Source organism: Amphiura filiformis, chromosome 6 (genome assembly GCF_039555335.1).
Source record: "Amphiura filiformis chromosome 6, Afil_fr2py, whole genome shotgun sequence".
Taxonomy (NCBI): domain Eukaryota; kingdom Metazoa; phylum Echinodermata; class Ophiuroidea; order Amphilepidida; family Amphiuridae; genus Amphiura; species Amphiura filiformis.
The window spans coordinates 14685108-14709681 of record NC_092633.1 but is presented as its reverse complement, the minus strand read 5'-3'; the positions used below and the strand labels follow the sequence as shown (position 1 = coordinate 14709681).

Sequence of the window (24574 nt, the reverse complement as noted above, 5' to 3'; positions counted from 1 at the left end):
AAAAAATTATAGGGTAGGTAGGTCGGGATATTTTTTTAAAGGCTTTGGGACTTTTTTTCTTCTTTTCTTTTAAATTCATTTATTTTTATTTATTTATTTTTATTTAAAAGGGTATTTTGTGATCCACAGCATCCGATTCTGATTCATCCCCCCCACTTTTCTCAAAAAAGTTGAGATTTTTATATCACTGGAAACCTCTGGCTACATATGTACAAAAAATTTCTTGCAGATTAATTCGTTTAGCAAAGATATCGTGAAATTTAAATTTTGTTCTGGTATACCAGAATGAAATAAGCCCTTTCGCAATTTCGGAAAATTGCAACTGCGCATGCTCAGACATCGTCACACAATTTTTCCATGAGAGATAAACACGAGGAGGCTGCAGTGCATTTTCAATGGTGGCGAACTTTGCACTTCCTTCAAAAACATATTTCTGTAAAACATTTTTTATTCATTCCTACATATGTTAATATTTCCTGTGAAATACAAATATTGTGAAGGAATGAAGATATATCGTCCGAACTGTCAGCGAAATTCCAGTACAAAACATTTTTATGCAAACATCAAAGTTCACCCCATTGAAAATGTACAGTAGCCTCATCGTCTTTATCTCCAATTTTATCGGCAAATATTACCCATGATGCACCATGATCTGAAATTGCGAAAGGGCTTATTACAATGTTGTCTATGGAGCAGTGTAATACACGTAATCATGCATAACTTGCAAACAAAAAATTGGAAACAACTGAAATTTTGGGAATAAGCTTTTTTCGTGGATATCTAATGAAAAATGTCATAAAAAGAGGATGCTAGGATCACAAAATACTCCTTTAATTATTTTTTTGAAAAAAAAAAGAAGAAAAAAAGTTACGATCGGGCCTAATTTTAGGGTACGGTAGCTCGGGTTACGCCAATCAACCAATTTTTTTAGGCCTTACTATTACTCGTGCAATTTAAAGTACCCCTGGAATTCATTTTTTCCACGGACCACAAGACTATGGAATGACCTACCTCAAGACATTGACATTCCTACCCACAAGACCTTCAGAGACAGCTACTTGGAGTGGACTACATCATAAAAGACAAGATATAGACTGCAACCACTTCTATCGACCTCCTAGTAAAGTTCCCAAGAGGAAGATTCAGGGGGAAACCAGCAAAGTACAAAGTACAAAGAATGTCGGGTATTACTGGTCATCTAACAGCATTTTTGATTGGTTGATAACTTGAAATGCTCATTTCAATTGCCAATTATGACTAGGCCAGTGGCGGATCCAGGATTTTTGAAAAGGGGGGGCACAAACTTTTAATCATCGGCGCAGCAGCGCTTATACGTCCGCTTATGCGACGCAGAAATGTTGAGGGGATGTGCCCCCCCTCAGAATTGAGAGACTTTTGCAAAATGAAGACATAATTGAAGCCATTTGGTGGACTATTTTTGTGTAAAAGTTTAATTTGTGTCCCCCTCCCCCCGAGAAGTTAGAAAATGTGTGAAAATGAAGGCACATGAATTGAAGCCACTCGTAGACCATTATTCACTATTAGGGCCTACTGTAGGCCTAATTATATTGCTTAAACATGTTAACACATAAAGTGTACGGATGTCCAAAACAGAAGTGAAAACGGTCACCTGTTATCTCCCCTCAGAAGTTGGAAAATTTTGTAAAATGAAGGTCCCATTCATACTGCAGTTACTGTCCGTTTTCCTATACACAATACACAGTGCTCTCACCATTGACGTGTGACCTCAACAAATGATGTATGTTGGGAGAATGGACACTTGCCTAGTTAACATCACTGTGTGAAAAATAACCAGCCAATATTTTATTTATTCTCCAAAACTTCTGGCAAATATATTTCTCTAACATGACCTAAAATTACAGCTAGGTTAGATGTTCAGAAATGGTCGCACTTTTGTAAAATATGAGTGAGGGCAAGGCATAGCTAGCCAACTCCCGTGTTAATTGAATGGAGATTTGACCGAAAATATTGGTATCGGACCGCTCACTTCTGAAGGATGCCACAAAAAAGCGGTAAAAGCTACATTTAAATTATTCTAAATAGGTTCTAGAAAATAAAGTTTTGTAACATGTCCTAAATTTTTAGCTAATTTAGATGTTTGGAGAGGGTCGCACTTTTGTGTTTTAGGAAGGATATGTAAACGACAGATAACACCAAAAATATGAAGAAATTATTTCCAAACTGTGTTAAGTCAACAATCATTATGTTGCTCATTTTGAAGAATGCTGGTTAACAAAAGCAGGTCTTTGTGTCATTTCGTGAACAATGGTACACATACCATTGTTTCCTTTCGCTTCCTTTATAATCGGTTACCCAACTGAAGCTGTAATACCAGCTTTATTGCGATGTCGCACATTGAAAACAGACACTTGTACACAACCAGAGAAGATCTGATTTAATCAGTTGAGCTGCTTCAATGAGTGTTATCTTGGTTTAATAGCTTTTAATGGGGTTTAAGTCCTGCAAAGGTCGAGATGAATTCTACTGTAGACATGACTGCATCATGTTAAGTCATTTGGTGCATCATTTATACACTTTTATCATTAACAAAAAAGGCCCCGCGTCAATTTGCAAAATCTTAAATATTACACTTGTCCCGGGACTGGTCCCGACGCGACAGACACTTTATTAGGCCTAGCATGCACGGATTGGTGTTGAAGTCAGCATTTTCGCCCTTTCTCTTCTCTCATTTTCCTCATTTTTTTAGCCGTGAAGGGGGCGGGCACGGGTCAGTGTGTCTTTCCACCTGGATCCGCGCCTGGTCCAAAAAAGGAGCCTACTGACTTCTTTATCCATACGCGGAGGGCGGGTGTCTGAGGAGGATGCACCCCTTCAGAATTTTCGGAAAAAATTATAAATAAAGGCCGAATTGAAGCCAATTCAGGAAGGGGGCACAGTCCGGGTGTGCCCCTGCATGGATCCGTCACTGGCATGGGAGGCCGTTGATGTAAAAATGAAAAGCAAAACAGGGAGGAGCTTGGTTTTATTTTATTTTTTCCTACAAAATATTGTAAAAAAAAAATAAAAAAAATAGGACCCTCGAAAGGGGGGGGGGCACGGGCCCGGTGTGCCCATGCCTGGATCCGCGCCTGGACTAGGCTTTAAACTGTTTATGATCAAACTTGCTAATTTGCAGGTGATCTTGTCAATACCCTCCTTGATTGGTTCAAAATTTGACACAATTTTCATTTTGGCCAATCGGCAGTTATCATGGGGTTAACCATGGTAACTGGATGGATGCAATAGAGCAACCCTCAAAATGAGAGTCTACGTGAATAGTCGACGTGCCCCCCCCTTTTTGACGCCCTTGTTACTTCCAAGATGATTAATTAATATTGAACAGAGCTGGGTTTTTAAATGCCATCAATGGAGTGTGATTATACAAATAAAACAGGCATACAAACCAGCAGTCAGTGCTGACAACTGGCACTTGGCCCTTGTTAAAGTCTTTCCAACCGTTACTAAACAATTTGATATGCTAAATTTGACTAAAAATACCGTAGTAAATATACTGAATATTTCAAAATGCAGAATATAACGCTTCATTTGATCTGAAAAACCGCCGGTCACTAAATATATTACCCTGTGTCATATCCCTGCAAATTGTTGCCATTACTGATTTGGATTATGGTGGACCTATAATTGTTAACCTGCCATTGGTTATATTGCTTTAGGACCAATCACTGGTCATGTTTCTTAATTTCTGTATAGTATTTTTGAATTATATACAACAAACTACATTTTAAATCGATATGAGTGAATTTGGGATATCCAGTAGCAGAGTTTCACGCCGGCATTCAGCCCCACCGGAGATTATTGTAGTACAAACATATAGGAAAGATGTCGTCTCTATTGTACACGTAAGTGATGTGTTGGGCTTGTTTGTGGGATAGTTAAGTTGTATACCTAATAATAATGTCTTGATGTTCACTGAAGTAACATACATAATTTACCCTACTAGAATAGTATTACTTGCAGTGTTGCCAAAACTTTTCAGTGCTAAGGCGTGGTGCATTAAATTGGCCCACCATTGGCGGAAAAGCACACTCTTGCTTCCGGTACTTAATGGAAACTGAAATGCAATTTGGAGCTTCAGCTTCAGAGACTCAAAACCTTTATAAATTGGCTAAATTGAAAGGAAAATACTTGAAATTACTGTCAAGGCCTGACACTTGTAAAAGTAGCCCAATTTTAGGGAAGTAGTGGCATGCTTTTATGAGTAGTAGCAAGTAATCGCTAAGTAGCCCAATTGTGCACCTAAGGTGCCGCATTGGCATCACTGAGAACTTGATCAGTTCCCTCGGATCATGATGTCCAAAGCGCGTAGCGCCGATACCGAGGTGTGAGTTGAGAAGCATAGACATCGATGCCAAATGGGGTACCTCTCTGCATAGACAGTAAATTGCTTGCAATTTAAGAGGCTCTTTACTAGAGTTATAGCGTAATACTGGCACTTTGTATTCCAGTCATCTCGCCCTCTTGCAGGGATGTAAGTTTTCTGTATTTTTACAGAATTCTGTAATTTTTGTAGTCCAGATTTACGCAATTTCTTTTATTTTGGGCTTTTTAGCCCGAATTTACGCGCTTTTTTCCGTATTTTCCGTATTTTTTCTTCAGGGTTACTTACATCCCTGCTCTTGGCTTGAGTGACTGCTTCACAGGCTCTGAGGGACAGTGAGAGTGTCACAATCTGAGGAACTGAGACAGTTCTTTTTAAAAACCGAAAGAATGATCAAAATGGAGTACTGAACATGTTACCAGCTTAGGACCATTTAGATGATATTATACTCTATCTTTCTTCTTTGATATGAGCCTAATTCGATTTAAAACTTAATATTTCCTATCAATCCAGGCTGCTTCTGACTAAAAAATGGGTGATGGGGATGTGCGGCCACGCCACGTTGACCCCATGTTTCAAATCCCTCTCACCCAATGACCCCGTTTTTGTTTTACTGAACTCACTCTCACCCAATGACCCCCTTTTTTGTTCTCCTGTCACCAAAAGACCCCCTTTTTCAAAAGTTTTGGAAAATTTCTGATAATCTCTCACTGAATGACCATATTTTTTCATTATTTTTCTTCAAATTTTTCAAAATTGTACAAAATTTTTCAAAGTTTTCAAACAGACCATGCACCTATATTACCCAATACCCATAGGGAGAGAAACTACTGGGACGCCACAAGCCGCAAATGGCTCACACTCGCCACTTCGCTGCTCACCCCCCCCCCCCATCGTGAATTAGTCTTTGACAAAGACTATAATAAATGGACATGCAAAACATGGGTTTTATGGTACTTTTCTGGTTAATACCTCACACAGCTCTTTACAATAGAATGCATTCATACCTTAATCTTTCATTGTGTTATTTGCCCTACAGAAATTCTTTTTGCTTGTTAAATTATTTGTCAAAACACCACTAGTACAAAGGAATAAGATTTATTTCAGGAACATTGTCATTGTAGCAGGCATTGTAGCAACTAACACAGTCCAGTATGACTGCTTTCACCTGGTATAATGCAAGAAATTATTTCAAGATTTAATGTAGGAGGTATGTGACTTGGCTTGGCATATTATCATTTTGTTGTTAGAACTTACTCACTTACTGAAGAGAGGCAGGGAGAGAGAAACACATGCAGTGGAAATTGGTATTTTCATAATCCAAAGCATGGAGTTCAACTTCAACTTTGAATGCACCAACCAAGACAAGTGAATGCTGCAGTTTGTTCTGATAGATGCTAATATATTTCTGTTGTTGATGCATGTTTGCAGACCATGGTACATACATGTTCTCTTGGTTTTCATTTCTCATGAAGCACTCACTATCCAGCAATGAAATGTTTAAAATGGTTGTGGCCGAGACTCTGGTGGCAGAAGACAATTAAAATCAGGGATGTAAGTCTGCAGGACCAATTGGAAGGCATTGTTTTTCAGATTTATTTGGCATGTTTTTGTTTGATTTTTACGACTACACAAGTACTTAATCCCTGAAACTATGCCTGTTTGATGTGTTTTGATGACTTTTGATAGTTTGGTGCTACCTGTACCTAATGAAGACTTGCAAGTTGCATCGATGCTTTTAAAGCAAATGAATGAACATTTTTTTAACAAACATGACCAATTATGCTGAAGATAGAAGAGCCACAGCTAGTAGACCCATTTTATATCCTTCTGACAGTCAGGTAGAGATGTTGGATCTTTTACAAGTTTGGGATTTATGGGTAGGTGTCAAAAATAATCTCTAGCTAATGCGATGTACCCCCACTGTTGTTATTTTAGGTGGTGCAACCAGTGGCGACACTGGGGCGGCGGGGGGGGGCAAGGGCAAGGGGGAGGGGCAAGGGCAACCCCCAAATATTTTTCTTCTCTTCCCAGTTTGCCCTCCCCCACCAGGGCTGTCAACTTTTGGAATTGCTTGGCGTGAGACAGAGGCGCAGGATTTGCCGACTCAATGTTCATTTTGTACCATGATTATTTGAGCCACGGCGCTCAAGAATGTGAAAAGCGGGGGGGGAGTAACAAATTATTCATGACGATGCGTGAGATTTTACTCATTTTATGTGAGATTTACTACCTAGGCGTGAGATTATACTACCTTGGCGTGAGACCGTGAGAAAGTGACCCAATGCGTGAGACTCGCGGCCAATGCGTGAGAGTTGACAGCCCTGCCCCCCACACACTTTTAAAACCAAAATGACAAAAATGTTTACCTTTTGCAGCTATTTTGTGCATAAGTTGTTGATTTTTCCCCCCTCAAATTCACTTTCCCTCAATGCCCCCCCAAATCCTGGTGTCGCCATTGGGTGCAGCCACTTAATATTTACATGTAGGCCAAAATCAAGCTGGCTGGCATGTGAATAATAATTAATACACATGTAAGAGGGAAAACAGTGATTAAACAATGCACTTTCTAACATCAGTCCCTTTGTATAGGTAAATTAAGTAATTCAGCTCATTCTTGGATGAGCTGGAATGTACACATTTAATATTAGGCATATTCAGCTTATTTTTGAAAAATAATACAATGTAACAGAGTCAGAGATTCTAATACTTAACAAAGGAAAAAATGTCTAGCATTATTTGCCTCACAAAAATAGAACTTTAAATACTAGTAACACTAACAACTTCTTATTTCCCCTTATGAATAGGATAAGGGATGCCATAAGTTATAATATAAGTCATAAGAAAATAACCAGTATAATAGAAATGCACATCTATAATACAGAGCAGGGTCACGTGACACAAAACTTCGGACGCTCTGACAGGTTGCATATCAATCTTCTGTCACAGTTCAATAACAGAGATTCGAGAGTGATGCTAAAGCAGCAGGCAGAGTTGGGGGTATGAGGCTATTATTGAGTTAGTTTACAATATTCTAATAAAGTTTGGTTATTTCTTCATCATATAGGCCTTAATTTAGACGAAATTAGGATTATGGTTAGGGTTAGGGTTATTAGAAGGATAATGGTTAGGTTTGGGTTCGGATTAGCGATACGAAATCATTTACGTGGAGTATCAACTTAGATTTCTTTTTATGCGTTTTTTTTTTTTTTTTTAAGTTATTAAGCATATATAAAGATTTTAAAAAACGAGTTTGAAGAAAATTTATCTTCGAGTCCCAATTTTTTTCTTGAGAAAAAGGCAGTTTTGTGATTTTTCTTCCATAGATGACAATGTTAAAACTATTTTTGTTTTTATCCGTTTGTCAAAATGGAGACTCGGATGGCTTTCAAAATAGAGTACCACGTGCTCACGGATATGATGATTGATATAAAAAAGTTTGAAATTGACAACCAAAATCAGAAATATTTTTCATTTTATACCAAGAGAGATTTTCCAATTCAGAACAAAATATTTGATGTGCATTTTACTGAAAAATGTCAATTTTAAGCTGTTGAAATCCAAAACGGAAACAAATTTCGTTCCTTCAGGTTGCAAGAGATACGATGTGCATAGAAATGGTCAAAGAGTGTGCTTTTCTAGCACTTTGGAGAAAATCATATTTTCAAATTAATGCAGATATCCCGTTTTGTCGGTTGCGTAGGTCTATACATTTTTAAACATTGGATATTGATAAACTAATGATTGATGATCGATAATTGATGATCGATAATCGATAATTGATTATCGATTATCGATAATCGATAATTAATTACCCATAATTAATTCCACGCACAACCCCCCCCCATACCCAGAAGGAAATCATCCTTAGCGATTCCCAGTTTTGTCGGTTGCGTAGGGCCTATAAATTTTTGTTAAATGATTGATTATTGATTCTCTATAATCGATAATTGATTATCGATAATCAATAATTGATTATCGATAATCAATACCCCTCACCCCCCAGTATCCACAAGGATATCATCCTTAGCCATTTGAACATGAGAGTCTGTTTCATCATTTGCGTGTTAGGGTTTAGAATTTAACTGAAAGTTGATAACTGATTGATCATTGATTATCGGTTATCGACTATCTATAATTATATCTCCTCCCCCACCCACACCAACTCAAACACTACTTAACTATGGCATCTACTAGCGTGGTCGGAAATGGTTCTGCATTATGAAATTTTTTTTTGGGGGGGGGGAATAAATAAATACAGAGCAGGGTCACGTGACACAAAACTTCGGACGCTCTGACAGGTTGCATATCAATCTTCTGTCACAGTTCAATAACAGAGATTCGAGAGTGATGCTAAAGCAGCAGGCAGAGTTGGGGTATGAGGCTATTATTGAGTTAGTTTACAATATTCTAATAAAGTTTGGTTATTTCTTCATCATATAGGCCTTAATTTAGACGAAATTAGGATTATGGTTAGGGTTAGGGTTATTAGAAGGATAATGGTTAGGTTTGGGTTCGGATTAGCGTATACGAAATCATTTACGTGGAGTATCAACTTAGATTTCTTTTGCTTTTTTTTTTTTTTTTTTAAGTTATTAAGCATATATAAAGATTTTAAAAACGAGTTTGAAGAAAATTTATCTTCGAGTCCCAATTTTTTTCTTGAGAAAAAGGCAGTTTTGTGATTTTTCTTCCATAGATGACAATGTTAAAACTATTTTTGTTTTTTTTCGTTTGTCAAAATGGAGACTCGGATGGCTTTCAAAATAGAGTACCACGTGCTCACGGATATGATGATTGATATAAAAAAGTTTGAAATTGACAACCAAAATCAGAAATATTTTTCATTTTATACCAAGAGAGATTTTCCAATTCAGAACAAAATATTTGATGTGCATTTTACGAAAAATGTCAATTTTAAGCTGTTGAAATCCAAAACGGAAACAAATTTCGTCCTTCAGGTTGCAAGAGATACGATGTGCATAGAAATGGTCAAAGAGTGTGCTTTTCTAGCACTTTGGAGAAAATCATATTTTCAAATTAATGCAGATATCCCGCTTTTGTCGGTTGCGTGAGGTCTATACATTTTTAAACATTGGATATTGATAAACTAATGATTGATGATCGATAATTGATGATCGATAATCGATAATTGATTATCGATTATCGATAATCGATAATTAATTACCCATAATTAATTCCACGCACAACCCCCCCCGTACCCAGAAGGAAATCATCCTTAGCGATTCCCAGTTTTGTCGGTTGCGTAGGCCTATAAATTTTGTTAAATGATTGATTATCGATTATTGATTATCTATAATCGATAATTGATTATCGATAATCAATAATTGATTATCGATAATCAATACCCCTCACCCCCCAGTATCCACAAGGATATCATCCTTAGCCATTTGAACATGAGCGTCTGTTTCATCCTTTGCGTGTTAGGGTTTAGAATTTAACTGAAAGTTGATAACTGATTGATCATTGATTATCGGTTATCGACTATCTATAATTATATCTCCTCCCCCACCCACACCAACTCAAACACTACTTAACTATGGCATCTACTAGCGTGGTCGGAAATGGTTCTGCATTATGAAATTTTTTTTTGGGGGGGGGGGAATAATGGGCTATTCCAGAAATTAACGGCACCTACCCTATAGAAGACTTGGGATTCCCAAAATAAATTTTTTTTTGATTTACGAGTCCAGATGTGTCAAATTTGTCTTCTATAGGGTATGTACCTTTTATTTCTGTGATAGCCCATACAGAGCAGGGTCACGTGACACAAAACTTCGGACGCTCTGACAGGTTGCATATCAATCTTCTGTCACAGTTCAATAACAGAGATTCGAGAGTGATGCTAAAGCAGCAGGCAGAGTTGGGGGTATGAGGCTATTATTGAGTTAGTTTACAATATTCTAATAAAGTTTGGTTATTTCTTCATCATATAGGCCTTAATTTAGACGAAATTAGGATTATGGTTAGGGTTAGGGTTATTAGAAGGATAATGGTTAGGTTTGGGTTCGGGATTAGCGTATACTAAATCATTTACGTGGAGTATCAACTTAGATTTCTTTTGCGTTTTTTTTTTTTTTTTAAGTTATTAAGCATATATAAAGATTTTAAAAACGAGTTTGAAGAAAATTTATCTTGAGTCCCAATTTTTTTCTTGAGAAAAAGGCAGTTTTGTGATTTTTCTTCCATAGATTACAATGTTAAAACTATTTTTGTTTTTATCCGTTTGTCAAAATGGAGACTCGGATGGCTTTCAAAATAGAGTACCACGTGCTTACGGATATGATGATTGATATAAAAAGTTTGAAATTGACAACCAAAATCAGAAATATTTTTCATTTTATACCAAGTGAGATTTTCCAATTCAGAACAAAATATTTGATGTGCATTTTACTGAAAAATGTCAATTTTAAGCTGTTGAAATCCAAAACGGAAACAAATTTCGTTCCTTCAGGTTGCAAGAGATACGATGTGCATAGAAATGGTCAAAGAGTGTGCTTTTCTAGCACTTTGGAGAAAATCATATTTTCAAATTAATGCAGATATCCCGCTTTGTCGGTTGCGTAGGTCTATACATTTTTAAACATTGGATATTGATAAACTAATGATTGATGATCGATAATTGATGATCGATAATCGATAATTGATTATCGATTATCGATAATCGATAATTAATTACCCATAATTAATTCCACGCACAACCCCCCCCCCCCCATACCCAGAAGGAAATCATCCTTAGCGATTCCCAGTTTTGTCGGTTGCGTAGGCCTATAAATTTTTGTTAAATGATTGATTATCGATTATTGATTATCTATAATCAATAATTGATTATCGATAATCAATAATTGATTATCGATAATCAATACCCCTCACCCCCCAGTATCCACAAGGATATCATCCTTAGCCATTTGAACATGAGAGTCTGTTTCATCATTTGCGTGTTAGGGTTTAGAATTTAACTGAAAGTTGATAAATGATTGATCATTGATTATCGGTTATCGACTATCTATAATTATATCTCCTCCCCCACCCACACCAACTCAAACACTACTTAACTATGGCATCTACTAGCGTGGTCGGAAATGGTTCTGCATTATGAAATATTTATTTGGGGGGGGGGAATAAATGGGCTATTCCAGAAATTAACGGCACCTACCCTATAGAAGACTTGGGATTCCCAAAATAAATTTTTTTTGATTTACGAGGCCAGATGTGTCAAATTTGTCTTCTATAGGGTATGTACCTTTTATTTCTGTGATAGCCCATTGTGATCTCAGGGTTGTGGACAAACCAAGGCATTAGATATGATGTCTACTATTGCTAACATTTTACAATGATTCCATGCTAAAATTATATACTTAAAAGGGCATTTCGTGATCCACAGCATCATCCCCCCACTTTTCTAAAAAAAATTGAGATTTTTATATTACTGGAAACCTCTGGCTACATAATGTTTATGTACAAAAAATTTCTTGCTGATTAATTTGTTTTGTAAAGATATCGTAAAATTTGAATTTCGTTCTGATATACCAGAACGAAATTACAACACATTGTCTATGGAGCAGTGTAATACACATAATAATGCATAACCATTTGAGCATTGAAAAACATGAATAATTTCAACCTTATGGTCTAGATATATACATGCAATAGAGAGCAGGACATTTGTATTTTATGGTACCCCATGAATGTGTGCCAAAAATCTCTTGCCCCCCCCTTTTTGGGCCTGCCAAAATCTCTTTCACCGCTCCCTTTCGATAATTACTTGCCTCCCCTTTTATGCTCTGACAAAAATTGCTTTCCCCCTCTTGTTGCCCCCACCCCACTGGTTCAGTCAGAATGTCAAACCAACAATGGACAGATTTGATTTTATTCATAGAAATTAAGTAGTGCATTGGACAATAATACTGGTTTAAGAACCCTACCCATTGAAACCTAAAAAGTTACTGAAGCTTATCCACAATACAAAAGACATTGCTTTGGGGTTTGAAGTTCAAGGTTGCACCAAAGGTATCTTCCCATTTGAAGCAAAAGGGTCTATGTGTTTTATGCATTGATTGGAACCTTCTGCATTTTACCATGGGTTCTTTCCAAGTCACAATCTACTAGTGCTCTCTTTTTTGTGGTGGTGATTAAGGGTCATTTGTTCTATAGTAGTAGTGTTTGTTAAAATTGACTTACTGGGAAATAATCGGTCTACCAATAATTGTGTTTACCTTTCAGCGTATTTTATCCACAGGTCAGTACTTTTTTATATTTGATATGACAGTTGTGTTGAAAAATCTCTTCAATCAAAGTTAGGAACAATTCTATAATTGTTTGGATATTTTGTTTTTGTGTTACAGGAGGAAGACCTGACACCAAACAACATGAGTGAAGATGAAGAACCCAAACTATCCGTAAGTTGAAATATGCCACCTTGGTTCTGTTGGATATTTGATCTACTCCTGTGTTTTTCATGTGCATGCAGATTATTATTAGTGTTTTTACGAATACTAAATCCATGAACAACTGAAGGATGAAAGTCCAGGAATCTTTACTTGGGTGCTACTGCTCAAGTACAAGACTTCACTGCAAATTCAATAATTTGCTGGGTCGATCAGAACACAACAAACACGGAACTTCAGACCACTAAATTTTAATAGAAGCAGGATTTTTGGAACAAACACCTGTACAAATAAGCTGCAAGGGGCAAACTGAAAGCTATATGTATGGCAATAAAGATGAACAATGAATTAAAAGTAGGCTATGTACATATTATTCTGCAAGAAAACTGGTTGAATTTTAAAGCCTGTTTATACATAGAGTAAAGCAGGGAGTGCTGGAGATAGCTAGCTGTCAACATTTTTGTGTGCATGTTGTGATCATTGTCGTGCTTGTCACTCAATTTCTGTACTAGAAGTTTCATACGATGCATGCTATTCTTGTAGATTTCCATGCCAATTTTATTGATAGTAAAAGTTTGGTTTATCATGTATATTTGTCGGAATCTCCGGATGATTTTTGATATGGGGGGGGGCATCAATATGAAGCCTTTTCCGAGGCACAAAACGCTCAGGGGTTGGGTGCAGGAAGGTGCCCCCTCTCGTGCAAAGTGTGAAAGCTTTTGAAATGCATGCATTTTACATGAAGTATACCTTAAATCATGTAAATTATGAATTTTACTCTAAAATTATGATTTATGGATGTTACCCTAAAATTATGAATATTACCTTTAAATTATTAGGAAGCCTTAGGGTACTTGGGGCCCCATCATAATTATTGGGTTGCTAAGCTGGCCCACCCAGTTTGGGCCATAGCTGCACTATGGGAACTTTAATTTTTTGCGGACAACCTATTTGGAACCGCTGTCCCTATTTTTTACTTCTGCTACCAAAAGAAATTGCAAAAGAGAGCTGTCACAGAAGCTGGTGAGACTCATGGTCCGAGAACCACCCAATTGTCCTATTATGGTGCCCATTAGACAAAATATTATGGTTAAATATCATTGTTTGGAATATTGTATGAGATTTCATGATAGTTACCTGTACATGAGGACTGATATTAGAAGTTAGAATATTGAATTCAGTTCAAAGTTTATGTGTCATTTATAGTGGACCAATTTAACATCAGTTATTTTTGGAGCTTTTGTTGTGTCATGCTCACTGGATTCCATCAAGATTGTCTAAATCATACACTGGAATCAAATCACTCAAACCATTTTCACAGAATTGCAAAATCTGTGCTTTTTTCTAATTAATATGTTGCAAGGAATAAGCAGCAGTTGTTGTAGAAAACTACCCTTTTTTAATAGTCCATATTGTGTGATTGTGTGTGTGCAAGGCAAATGACTTTTTTGTCATGTTCATTTCTTTTTTTTGAAAGGTTCCAGAAGAATTTTACATCTCTGTGGTCCAAACATGTCTGCATTCACTGGGTCGACGAGGACAAACACGGCACAATCCATTAGAAATGGCTGCACACGTTCAAAAGGTAAGAAACTTCAAATTTAGATTCTGTCTGTGGTCATGGCTACTCTAAAAAATAGCTTCAAACCAATGGCAATATATTTTTGTCAAGCATTATTACTGGGAATCCTGGTTTTATCTCATGTGAGAATTAAAACAAAAAGAAAAAAAGGATCATGAGCCATTTTAATTGATGAGAACAATTAATTTTATCTAAAGGGGTCATCTTCCATTTCAGATAATGACGTATTTGAAAAAATTATATATATCGAGAAAAACTCATTTTTAATTTTACCGAAATATGCTGTCTCTGTTTTCTTTACATTATGCCATCGTTTTGAAAGAAAGCCATTCCAATATAAAGAAGACATTAATAATAATAAAATAATAAGATTACTCTGCCAAATTTCATGAAAATCATTTATATCAATATATGAAACAGCTAACAGAATGTAATGGCCTGGTGAAAACATGATTAATATTAGAATAATTATGAAAATTTATCAATGTCAAAGTAAAATATCTTAAATCTAATTATTTTGATTTTTGATTTTCTTCAGATTTTCAGGGTTCCCAATTCGATCCATGGAAAGATACTCAAGGACCAGTACAGTAAAGCAGTAAGTATAGCATGACTTGTTCTTATCCCCAATATTGCATGGTGATGCTTTGGAAAAGCTTTAAACCTTAGAACCCTCCTGCATGCTACGAAATACTGCAGCGCCAAGCCACTGCGCATATAACGCATGCATGCATCACAAGTGACGCAATCACCCAAGTCATTGGGTGTCCTTAGCCAGGCCAGCAAAAGCACCCATGGCTAGCAGTCGCCGATTTAGTGCTGGGAACACAAGGGGTCTCTGGTTCAAAATCCCCACCAAAATGAACAACTTCTTTGCTTTGTTCATCTTTTCTCTTTATTCCTTCCTTTCCTTCTATTTGCCAAAAAGCACTCCGAGAGTTGGGGCTAACTGCTAAGTAATACAATCTGATGAAGACATAAATTAATGGGTCCAAATGTAATTGAATTCATTGCTGCAGTATTTATGAGTAGCCAAGAAATAATCATATTAGAGAGTAAACACTAAAAAGGATCAGCTGTGCATATGGAATCTTGTATCTCTGCCACCAAGTATCTAAAATCTATAAAAAAAACTGAGAGGTTATCTTATTTTTATGTTGTAGCCAGAGACGTATTTGCTACGTGTGACAATTATTGAAGCAAGAGACGTCCTACAAATGGACCCAAATGGTAAGTTGCCTATTTTTTTCACGCACATTGCAAATAAATGGACGCAATCAAGGCTTGTAATAGAGGCTGTGTATATGAATATCATACCGTAAATATGGCGGACTACTCAAATGCATTCAACAAAAGCATGATTGCAATCTATCGCGACAGCTCCTCTCACACATATTATACAAATGCACTATGATCAAATAGGTTGATAACAACATTTGATTGAATGGACTACACTGTGCCATGGTTACGGTGAAGGACACAGGTTCAAATCCTTTGTTTGGAGCCAATCAATAATTTCACGCACAACCTCTATTGTCTATTGACAGTCTGACAGGGGCATTAAGCAGATAATGGGAGTGAAAATATCTATTCTCATCTTCTCTGATATAGTGTAAATAATATTTTGCTCTAAAAATCTCAATAATGAATTCAACCTTCAACTCCACTGCAATAAACCTTTTGGTTGTTAGTAATATGATTTCAATCAATGATAATCTATTATTTCAGGTTTGAGTGATCCCTATTGCATCCTGACACTCTGTCGTAAACCAGTTGGCAAATCACCCAACAAGTGGCATCACTCACAATCAGTTCCAGAAGGAAATTCTCCTCTTGTAGGTAGCTCAATAGACTTATCCACCACACCGCCTAGACCTGATACGTTATCACTGCCAATTTCTGTTACTACGTCTAAATCCACTCCTTCTTCACCTTTCAATTCACCAAGAGTATCACCGATAAGTTCACCAAAGGGGGCCAGATTAGGTGAAAACAGTCCATTTCATGCTCGTCGAAATACAGCACATCACCGTAGTTTTGGTCGGAGCCGGAGAAGGAAGTCAGATTCACCTGCTGGGTACGTTTAGTATAATTGGTATTTGAAATACCAAATTTAGCTGTGAGCTTTACCTGCACCCAGGGCCGTAGCAAGCGGGGCGGCTGGGGATGCCATGGCCGCCCCACTTTTAGAGAAATTTGTTGTGTTTTTCTTTGTATCTTTATTTCAATATGGGCATAGATTTGTAATTTGGCCGTCCCATATTTGTGATGGCCGCCACACATTTTTCAAACTTGCTACAGCCCTGCCTGCACCTTTTTATTCTATAACATAGAGTGCAGTTGCATACAAGAGGGGCTATGAGTGTGCCCTGTGGAACTTGATACGCAGGACAGATAAGACCAAAATGAGAATTATCTTCCAATTTGGTCTCTTTATATGATCTTTACACTGTATGTTAGATAAGTTAGTGTATTAAAGTGATACAACATCTTAGTTTGTAACTGGAAATACTCTTCAAAACATAATTGTCTTTTATGCTCAAATAAAAGTGACAGTTGTCAGATTGTGTTTGAGGTCTTCAAATTTGCATATGTTTACAGCACATCTGAGTTCAAACACCTGAGTTCAAATTTTCGACACCTTGATTCTGCTAAAACCAAGGGAATTTAAAATAAATCATAGCTTTGAGTCCCATTTTTTTTACTGTTGGGTGAAATTGAAGATAAATGATTTTGAAATTCTTCTGGCTGTAGACAATATGAAACATGTTATGTAAAAACAGTACTCCTTCATGTAAAAACAGTTTTTTTTCATGGTAAGTCTAAAGAACAATACTGTTTTCAGTATAATAGTTTAAAACCCTTGTGTCCAAGCCAAGTTAATTGAGCCTGTAGCTATAGGATTTTATAAACTCTTTTTCAACTCGTAAAAATAACCCGTCATGCTAGTGGCATAGCGACAGTGGGGGCAAGGGGGTACATGCCCTGATGTGACCAATTCAGTATCGATTCTGCGCCCCCTCCAAGCGATGAAAGTCAAAATTTTGTGTGCTTCACACTTATTTCAGCACAAGATCATTTGAAAGATCAATTTAAGACTGATATTCAACTTCATTATAATCAAAATTAATTAGTGGTAGGCCCTATTTGTGCAAATTGGAGAGGGGCGCCATTATGTATCTTTAGCCCTTGGCGCCACAACCCCTAAAGTTTTTTCGGCATATAAGGCGGAAAAGATAAGACTCATAACATATCATAGTGTATGAAAGCCATGATGTGAGATAGCTACCTTATGTCATATAAAATGTGTGGCATTGTTAAGATTTAAGTCTGAGGGTAGTAGGACCCGTTTCAGCAACTGTACTCACCTGACGAACAATCTCAGACCCCAGTCAGTGCCTCATTGAGATAAACATTTGTTAAGTTTTTGGATTCCTCTTGAATGCAAATGGAATTTCAAAATCTAAGATTACAATTTTTAGTCAGCTGTTACATAAACGACTTTCTTGTACTAACACTATTGCATAATTTGCCTACATGCCAATTATTGTGATTTACATGCAGATGTTATCAAATTACCCAGAATGAGTTGGGGTTGGATGCAGGGAGGATGAGAAGTAATACAGAAGGTGATGCAAGCAAACTTGTTGGTAACATGGAAGAAGAAAGTCTGAATAGAACAACAGTGAAAACTGAGACATTACATCCTGTTTGGAATGAAACATTTGATTTGTAAGTAAACTTGGTTTATAGACATAATATACTTGGTTTATACATTTAATTTGTAAGTAAACTTGGTATATAGACATAATAGACTTGTCAATTGGTAATTTTTGCATGACAAAACCAGAAAGTTTTTACTTATTTAAGTTACTTAATATTTCGTCCAACAAGATCATCGACAACATCTGATAATGTCCTCCAACGAGATGGATGAAATATTAAGTTCAGTAAGTAAAAACTTACTGGGTTTGTCACACAAATATTACCAATTGATTTGAAGTACAAACCTGATGAATCTATTACTGAAGAATAATAGACTTGGGTTATACATTTGATTTGTAAGTAAACCTGGCTTTATAGACTTGGTTTAAGCATTTGATTTGTAAGTAAACTTTGTATATAGACTTTGTAGTTTGAGTAGTTTTTTTTGGCATGCTGGTGTGGTTGAAGTTTCATTTTTGAGTAACATCTATGCGATTAAGGTAGTAGTCAGTGCCCTTTTTTCTAAGTTTCCCCATTTTTGATACCCTATTTGAGATACTCTCGAATCATGCCTGACCCATGTTCCATGTTGTTTTGTATGCAGGCGATGTACAACTTGAAATACAAGTGGTCCTAAAGTCGATCAAATGTAGCTCTTTAACTTCAAGATTCAAGCTTTTTTGTTACAAATCTGTAAATTTGTTTCAACAAACTTTTTTAATTGTGTTTCAGGGAAGTGTGTGATGCCAACATTGACCTCCTGGAATTGAGACTAACCATGTGGGACTGGGATGAAGAAACTAGTCTTTGGGAAGCCTTCAAAAGTCTGGACTCAGGTCACAAGGTTGCAGGCATTAGGAAGTAAGTACAGGCATAATGACTTTTGGATTGACACACACACATAAACTATTTTTGCTTTAAGTTGAAAAGAAGAAGATATTTTGAATTTCATCAGCAAGCTTTATTATACACTAGACAAGTATACACGTACAATAACACAATAGTTTAAACATTAAAAATAAATTCCCGCAGTTTATAACCTAGACACAAGGATACTCGACCAGCAAGTCCTTGGCAAGGGAAATATTGAGTACATGGAGCATAAAGACAATAGGACTCAGAGGATAGAGCACGGAAGACTTGAAAACAGTGAAGATGCAACAAACACACTCGATCCCTCCGTGCCGCAACCACAAACGCACCCAATGTCCATGGGCTCCAGGCACCCGATTAAAATACAACATGAAGCTGTGGAAAAGCATCGAAAAGACAAAATATAATTACAATTTAAAAATATTTTGATTGAATTGGACTGAAAATGTTTCCAGCATAATAATCCAAGATTGGAACAGAAAACTATTTGCTCTAAAACAGCTGGCCTTGCACACGTATTTGCAGTTCTTGCTGCAACTGTATAGCTGTCTTGACATAGCAACATGGTTGAAAACTATGAGACCCTTAATCATCTGCATCCTTACTGATCTCAAATTATGAGGAGCAAGCAGGTAATAGATTTGAACGCTGACTCAAATTTATTTTGACTTTTGCAGCATTATTAGACATGTGAAAGGGGGCATCAACAAGAGCACAGATGATTACATGGGCCAAGTGGTCATACCCCTAGTAGACATCCCCAATGCTACATTAGTTGAGAAATGGTATCAAATACATCGCCATCATACCCCACATCATGCTGGCAAAGTTCATCTCAAACTCAACTTTGTCAGAAAACAGGTAAGCATATAGGTAACATTATGAATGTGTGTGACCTGATCTTAGTAATTAATTACAATATTTGTTTTCTTTGCTATTAATATAGTTTTCTTCATTGAGCTCCAACTCTGGAAAGAGAGTTTAGTCATTAGTAGTTTATGTATACATGTGTGCATTAGCACCAATCTGGCTTGAAATGTGGGGGAACACTCGGCCTGAATTGCCAAAAAGTGGCTGAAAAGAACAAAAAATTGGTCATTGTGTCAAAAGGTGGGGGACACGTCCCCCCTGGGATTGACGGCTGTTCTCAAACCACCATGACTCTTGAAACTAGTCTTTTTATGTATGATGATCAATGAATAAATAGAAAAGTTTATTTAGCCACTCACACATTTTTGTGATTTTCCACCGAATTCCTGTCAGCTTATGCTAGGTAAAAAATGCATGTGGTGCTGTTTCATACCATGCAGGTTTTTTGATGGTAACTCATTTAAATTTGTTGTATTTCCACAGAAACCAAACGAGGAGGTGAAAGAAGAAAGTAAACTCTCCCATTACCATAAGTTAGCTGTGGCATTCTATGAATATGAAGGAGAGAAGCACCTCAGGGTAAGGGACTATTTCAACTGTTGGAGTCTGTTGCAGATGATTAAAGTTATTCTAAAATGTAAAGAATAATTTGTGTTAGAAAATGCTCTTACAAAATATAAGTTCTGCATACCAAGACAGGTAAAACATTAAAAAGAGGATGGTCTGATCAACAACCTCATCCCCCAATTTTCTCCATCAAAATGGAGATTTTGGTATCTGCGTAATTCATCCCATATTTTTCTCATTTAGCTAGATGACATATTATTGCTGAAAGATATTGATTCATCCCATATTTTTCTCATTTACCTATGATATATTATCGCTGAAAGATATTGATTCATCCCATATTTTTCTCATTTACCTATGACATATTATCGCTGAAAGATATTGATTCATCCCATATTTTTCTCATTTACCTATGATATATTATCGCTGAAAGATATTGTTGTTAAAATTTTGTAAATCAAAGTTTGTCTAATGTATGTGATGTTTGATTATGTTGATTTATATTGATATTCAGGAAACCGGCACCCCATGGGATGGCCAAATATCAGCCTTGAGTCAGTTGGTGTTAAATGACTATGCAGTACAACAGGGTATACACAAACTATCACAGCAGCTCATGTAAGTATTAACAACTACAATGAAATCATGACAGATCATGAAAAGAAGATAAGGAAAAGGTGAAGAAGAAGAAAAGATGGAAGTTAAAGGAGGAGGAAAAGAAGAAGAGGAGAAAATACAATTATTATAATGCCAATGCATGATCTACATTCTACAAGAGCTTCACTGTCACTGAAAATTATTACTGTTGGTAAATGATTTTGTCTGTAGTGACTATCTTAAACTGATGCAAATTATGTTGAAGTGACATGCCAGCATGTGAGCCAAGACTGAAAGTTCTGATAGAGGTCACCATTTGTGCCTGATCTATAAATGTTGTATCTATTGTCATTGTAGCTTTAGTCTGAACTTATATGTGCTGTAGGATAGAAACCTATGAATTTGTCTCTAATCAGATATATTTCTGTATTTCTTTAGCCATCTGTCAGCGTTATTAAGTTTTCATCATCAAAAGAGCGTTCCGTATACACCACGGCCATCTCTGATTGCCCGCCAATTTTGCTTTGATGAACCTGACACTGAGCAAGCGCCATCACCTGGGGGACAGAATAAATTTGCTGCCGATACTAGTCCTAAAAAAGCAGACTACCAACCTGTCAGAAAAGGCATTGTAGCTGGCTCATCATCTGTCAAAGAGTTGGATCCAGTGCTATATGACAAAGGTATGGCAATTCTTTCTTGTGTGTGTAATTATTGGCATCCACACACATTTGTATAGTACTTTGTACCTAGTCCCGAAGTGCTTGGGACAGTCAACTCAAGTATTTTCTAAACTATGCGATACTTCTACAGATATGGCTATCTGTAATATGGGACTGACAGCTTAACATTGCCTCCGAAAATAATCTCATGATTCATTTAGCCAATTTTAAATGCACCACAGGGAGAGCATTCAATATCCCAGCTATTTGCAACCACCGGGAATTGAACCTGTGACCTCCTGCACCAAAGGCAAGTACCATAACCATTAGGCCACTTCGGATGTTCCTCTTGACCACAACCCAAATGCAATCCTTAACTATGAAAGGGAGTGAAGTTTTTCTGTAATTTTTATACTTTTTTAATAATGTTACAGGTATCAGAGAAGCAACATATAATGTCCATGCAGAGACTATTGCTATTACCAGTCTGTGTTTGTATGAGGGACAAGCTAAGTCTGTGGCAGAGATGTATGAAAACAACCCAGATTTCCTAGTATTTGAGGTGAGTTGTTAGATCTATACAGGCTAGATATTTTATTGAATTCTGACATAAAGTTTACAAACAGCTTCGATAAATTATTCTCTCTTATTTTAGTAGATGCATAGTCAAGGATTTGATAAACACTAATTTGAATGTTTCGTGTAGGTTGTATATAGTATGTGTGTATATCTGTCCATGTTGGGGTGCGTTTGTATGTCCATCAAAATGAGGGCACACACAGGTAGCGAACATAACAAACATGGACACAACATGCAAGGTGGTCCACAGTAAATTTAAATTACTATATTCTGAAGATCACAAATAACATACAAATATGTATGCCACAGGTCCACAGGGTGAGGGATATAAGGTTTGCAGTATGAACAGTACATATCAAGTGTTTCAGGCAAGGTCCATGGATGGTGATTAAAATTGGATGTATGTGTCCTCATTTTATATAGAATAAAGTTATATGGCCTCATTGAAGTCCTTATTTTCCTGTCTATACAAGTGGGTGTGTTTGTGAGAGAGGAGGAGGAAAGAGAGAGAGGGAGAGAGAAAGGATAGTGGGAAAGGTGAGAGAAAAAGGAAAGATAGTCAAGAGAGAGGAAATATGAGAGAGACAGGCAGGAGATTATTATTTTATGGACACATTGGCCCATAAGAGAATGAGAGTTTTAACAGGTAATATTGTAAAGCAAGTTTTATATTTAATCTGATGTTGGCAAACCCATTTAAACTACGTCTTTATATTATGAAGAATAGCCAAGGTTAGGTTATCAGGTGAAGAAATTAACGAATAAGTGAACAAATGGTGATTAATTTTGTTTTCAACAGCATAAAATTTGAATTTGACATTTTGTATCATGACATGATTCTGATTTTACTACAGTTTCTAATACAGTTTGTAATATTATGGGTCACCATCCTACAAGTCATTCAAGGTACAGGTACAAAGTCAGCTTGATTTCTTGCATGAATAACCAATCATGCATGCTTGTGTAGTAATTTGATTTTTATTGTATGCATGTTAATATTTGAGTGTTTGTTTAGTTGTAGTGATTGATATCATAGTATTGATAATTGCATGCTTAGTTGAGCATGTTAACCCCGTTTAGTTGAACCTACTGTTGTGTACTTGCATGTTGGTGTCAAAATATGTATTTCAGTTTATTGTTGGATCACAGCATGATTAAATCGTATCTTGTATGGTCACATGTTAGTATGTGTAGCTATGCGTGTGTATGTCTTATTAGCCACAAGTAGTCAAGTTTTCTGATGGACATAATGTAATTACATGCAACAATATAATTCATTTTTATTATTCATATTGTGACTGCATATCAAAACTTTAAAATTAACAGTCAGAAAAATATTATGAAGTGTACTATCACCAAGGTTGTCCATATATCCATGAAAAAATGAGTTCAAATGTGAACCTGATTCTGATTAACACCATGCTGTGACCTGAACTCAAATCCTAACCCTAACCCTAACTGTATCCCTAATTCTTATTAATCCTAACCTTCTCTCCCACTCTCCCTATAATATCTTAACCCTAATCACCTGAGCAGAAAGGCACACCCCTATATTTTGTGCATCTATGGCAGAAAAGACATATGTGACTCACTGTGCAATGTTTTCAAATTTGTGACTGTCACACTAATGCTTCTGGAAAAGGTCTGTTAGTTGGATGTGGATGGTAAATGAAAAATGCACCTTTTCTTTTGATGTTACACTTTAATTATCATTTGCATGTTATCTTAATCATACACCTAATCAGCTGTTGAGCCTTACTTTTTACATAGGGCACTTCCTGATTCCTTTTGTTTTGATTTCATTGTCTTCTTTGCATGCTTTAACTCACCTTATAATAAAGTAACTAAAAAAATGTACTGTACTAAAACAACAAGTTGTAGAACAGGTTTAACTTGTGAGTCACAAGAAACTATGGTAACAATACATCTATGTGTAAAATGCAGAAAAACTCGAGAGTCAAGTGCCTATGGGAACAGTAGACAGCTTCCTTTGGCTTCAGCTGTTTTATGTTCTAGCTGTGCAATAATTTTGAAAATTAAGATTTTTTTTTCCAGTAAAACAATTATTGTCCTTCTCTCGCACTGGCAAACATCTTTGTACATTCCACTCTTTTGACAACCCATATTCCAAACTTGAAAATGTTGGCGAGTTTTAAACATTTTCTTCCAGATCATTTACAATCTTTTAGTCGGTAATATTGTAGTAAGAACACTAAAATTGTGCACCCTGTTTTGAACTGCCATGAAGTATTAGTCCTTCTTTCCTCATGCAAAAAAGCCTGCTTTCTCTCAAACTCACTCCAACCCCGGTCCTTGGTCAAGTGGAACAGATTGCTACTAGATAGTGAAAAACTTTCTTTGTTGTCTTTCT

The 24574-nt window shown here is 36.6% G+C and overlaps 1 protein-coding gene across 1 annotated transcript in view; it reads left to right on the top strand.

Moving 5' to 3' along the window:
* LOC140155018 (protein unc-13 homolog D-like) overlaps nucleotides 1-24574 on the top strand; it is a 40488-nt gene that overhangs the window by 387 nt on the left and 15527 nt on the right. The window contains exons 2-13 of the mRNA XM_072177692.1: nucleotides 12727-12780; nucleotides 14246-14353; nucleotides 14889-14948; nucleotides 15514-15580; nucleotides 16079-16427; nucleotides 17915-18082; nucleotides 18788-18916; nucleotides 19606-19789; nucleotides 20282-20377; nucleotides 20880-20983; nucleotides 21401-21645; nucleotides 22059-22186. Of these exons, the coding sequence (XP_072033793.1) occupies nucleotides 12751-12780; nucleotides 14246-14353; nucleotides 14889-14948; nucleotides 15514-15580; nucleotides 16079-16427; nucleotides 17915-18082; nucleotides 18788-18916; nucleotides 19606-19789; nucleotides 20282-20377; nucleotides 20880-20983; nucleotides 21401-21645; nucleotides 22059-22186 (1668 nt within the window). The 5' untranslated portion in view covers nucleotides 12727-12750. The remainder of the gene's footprint in view (nucleotides 1-12726; nucleotides 12781-14245; nucleotides 14354-14888; nucleotides 14949-15513; nucleotides 15581-16078; nucleotides 16428-17914; nucleotides 18083-18787; nucleotides 18917-19605; nucleotides 19790-20281; nucleotides 20378-20879; nucleotides 20984-21400; nucleotides 21646-22058; nucleotides 22187-24574) is intronic.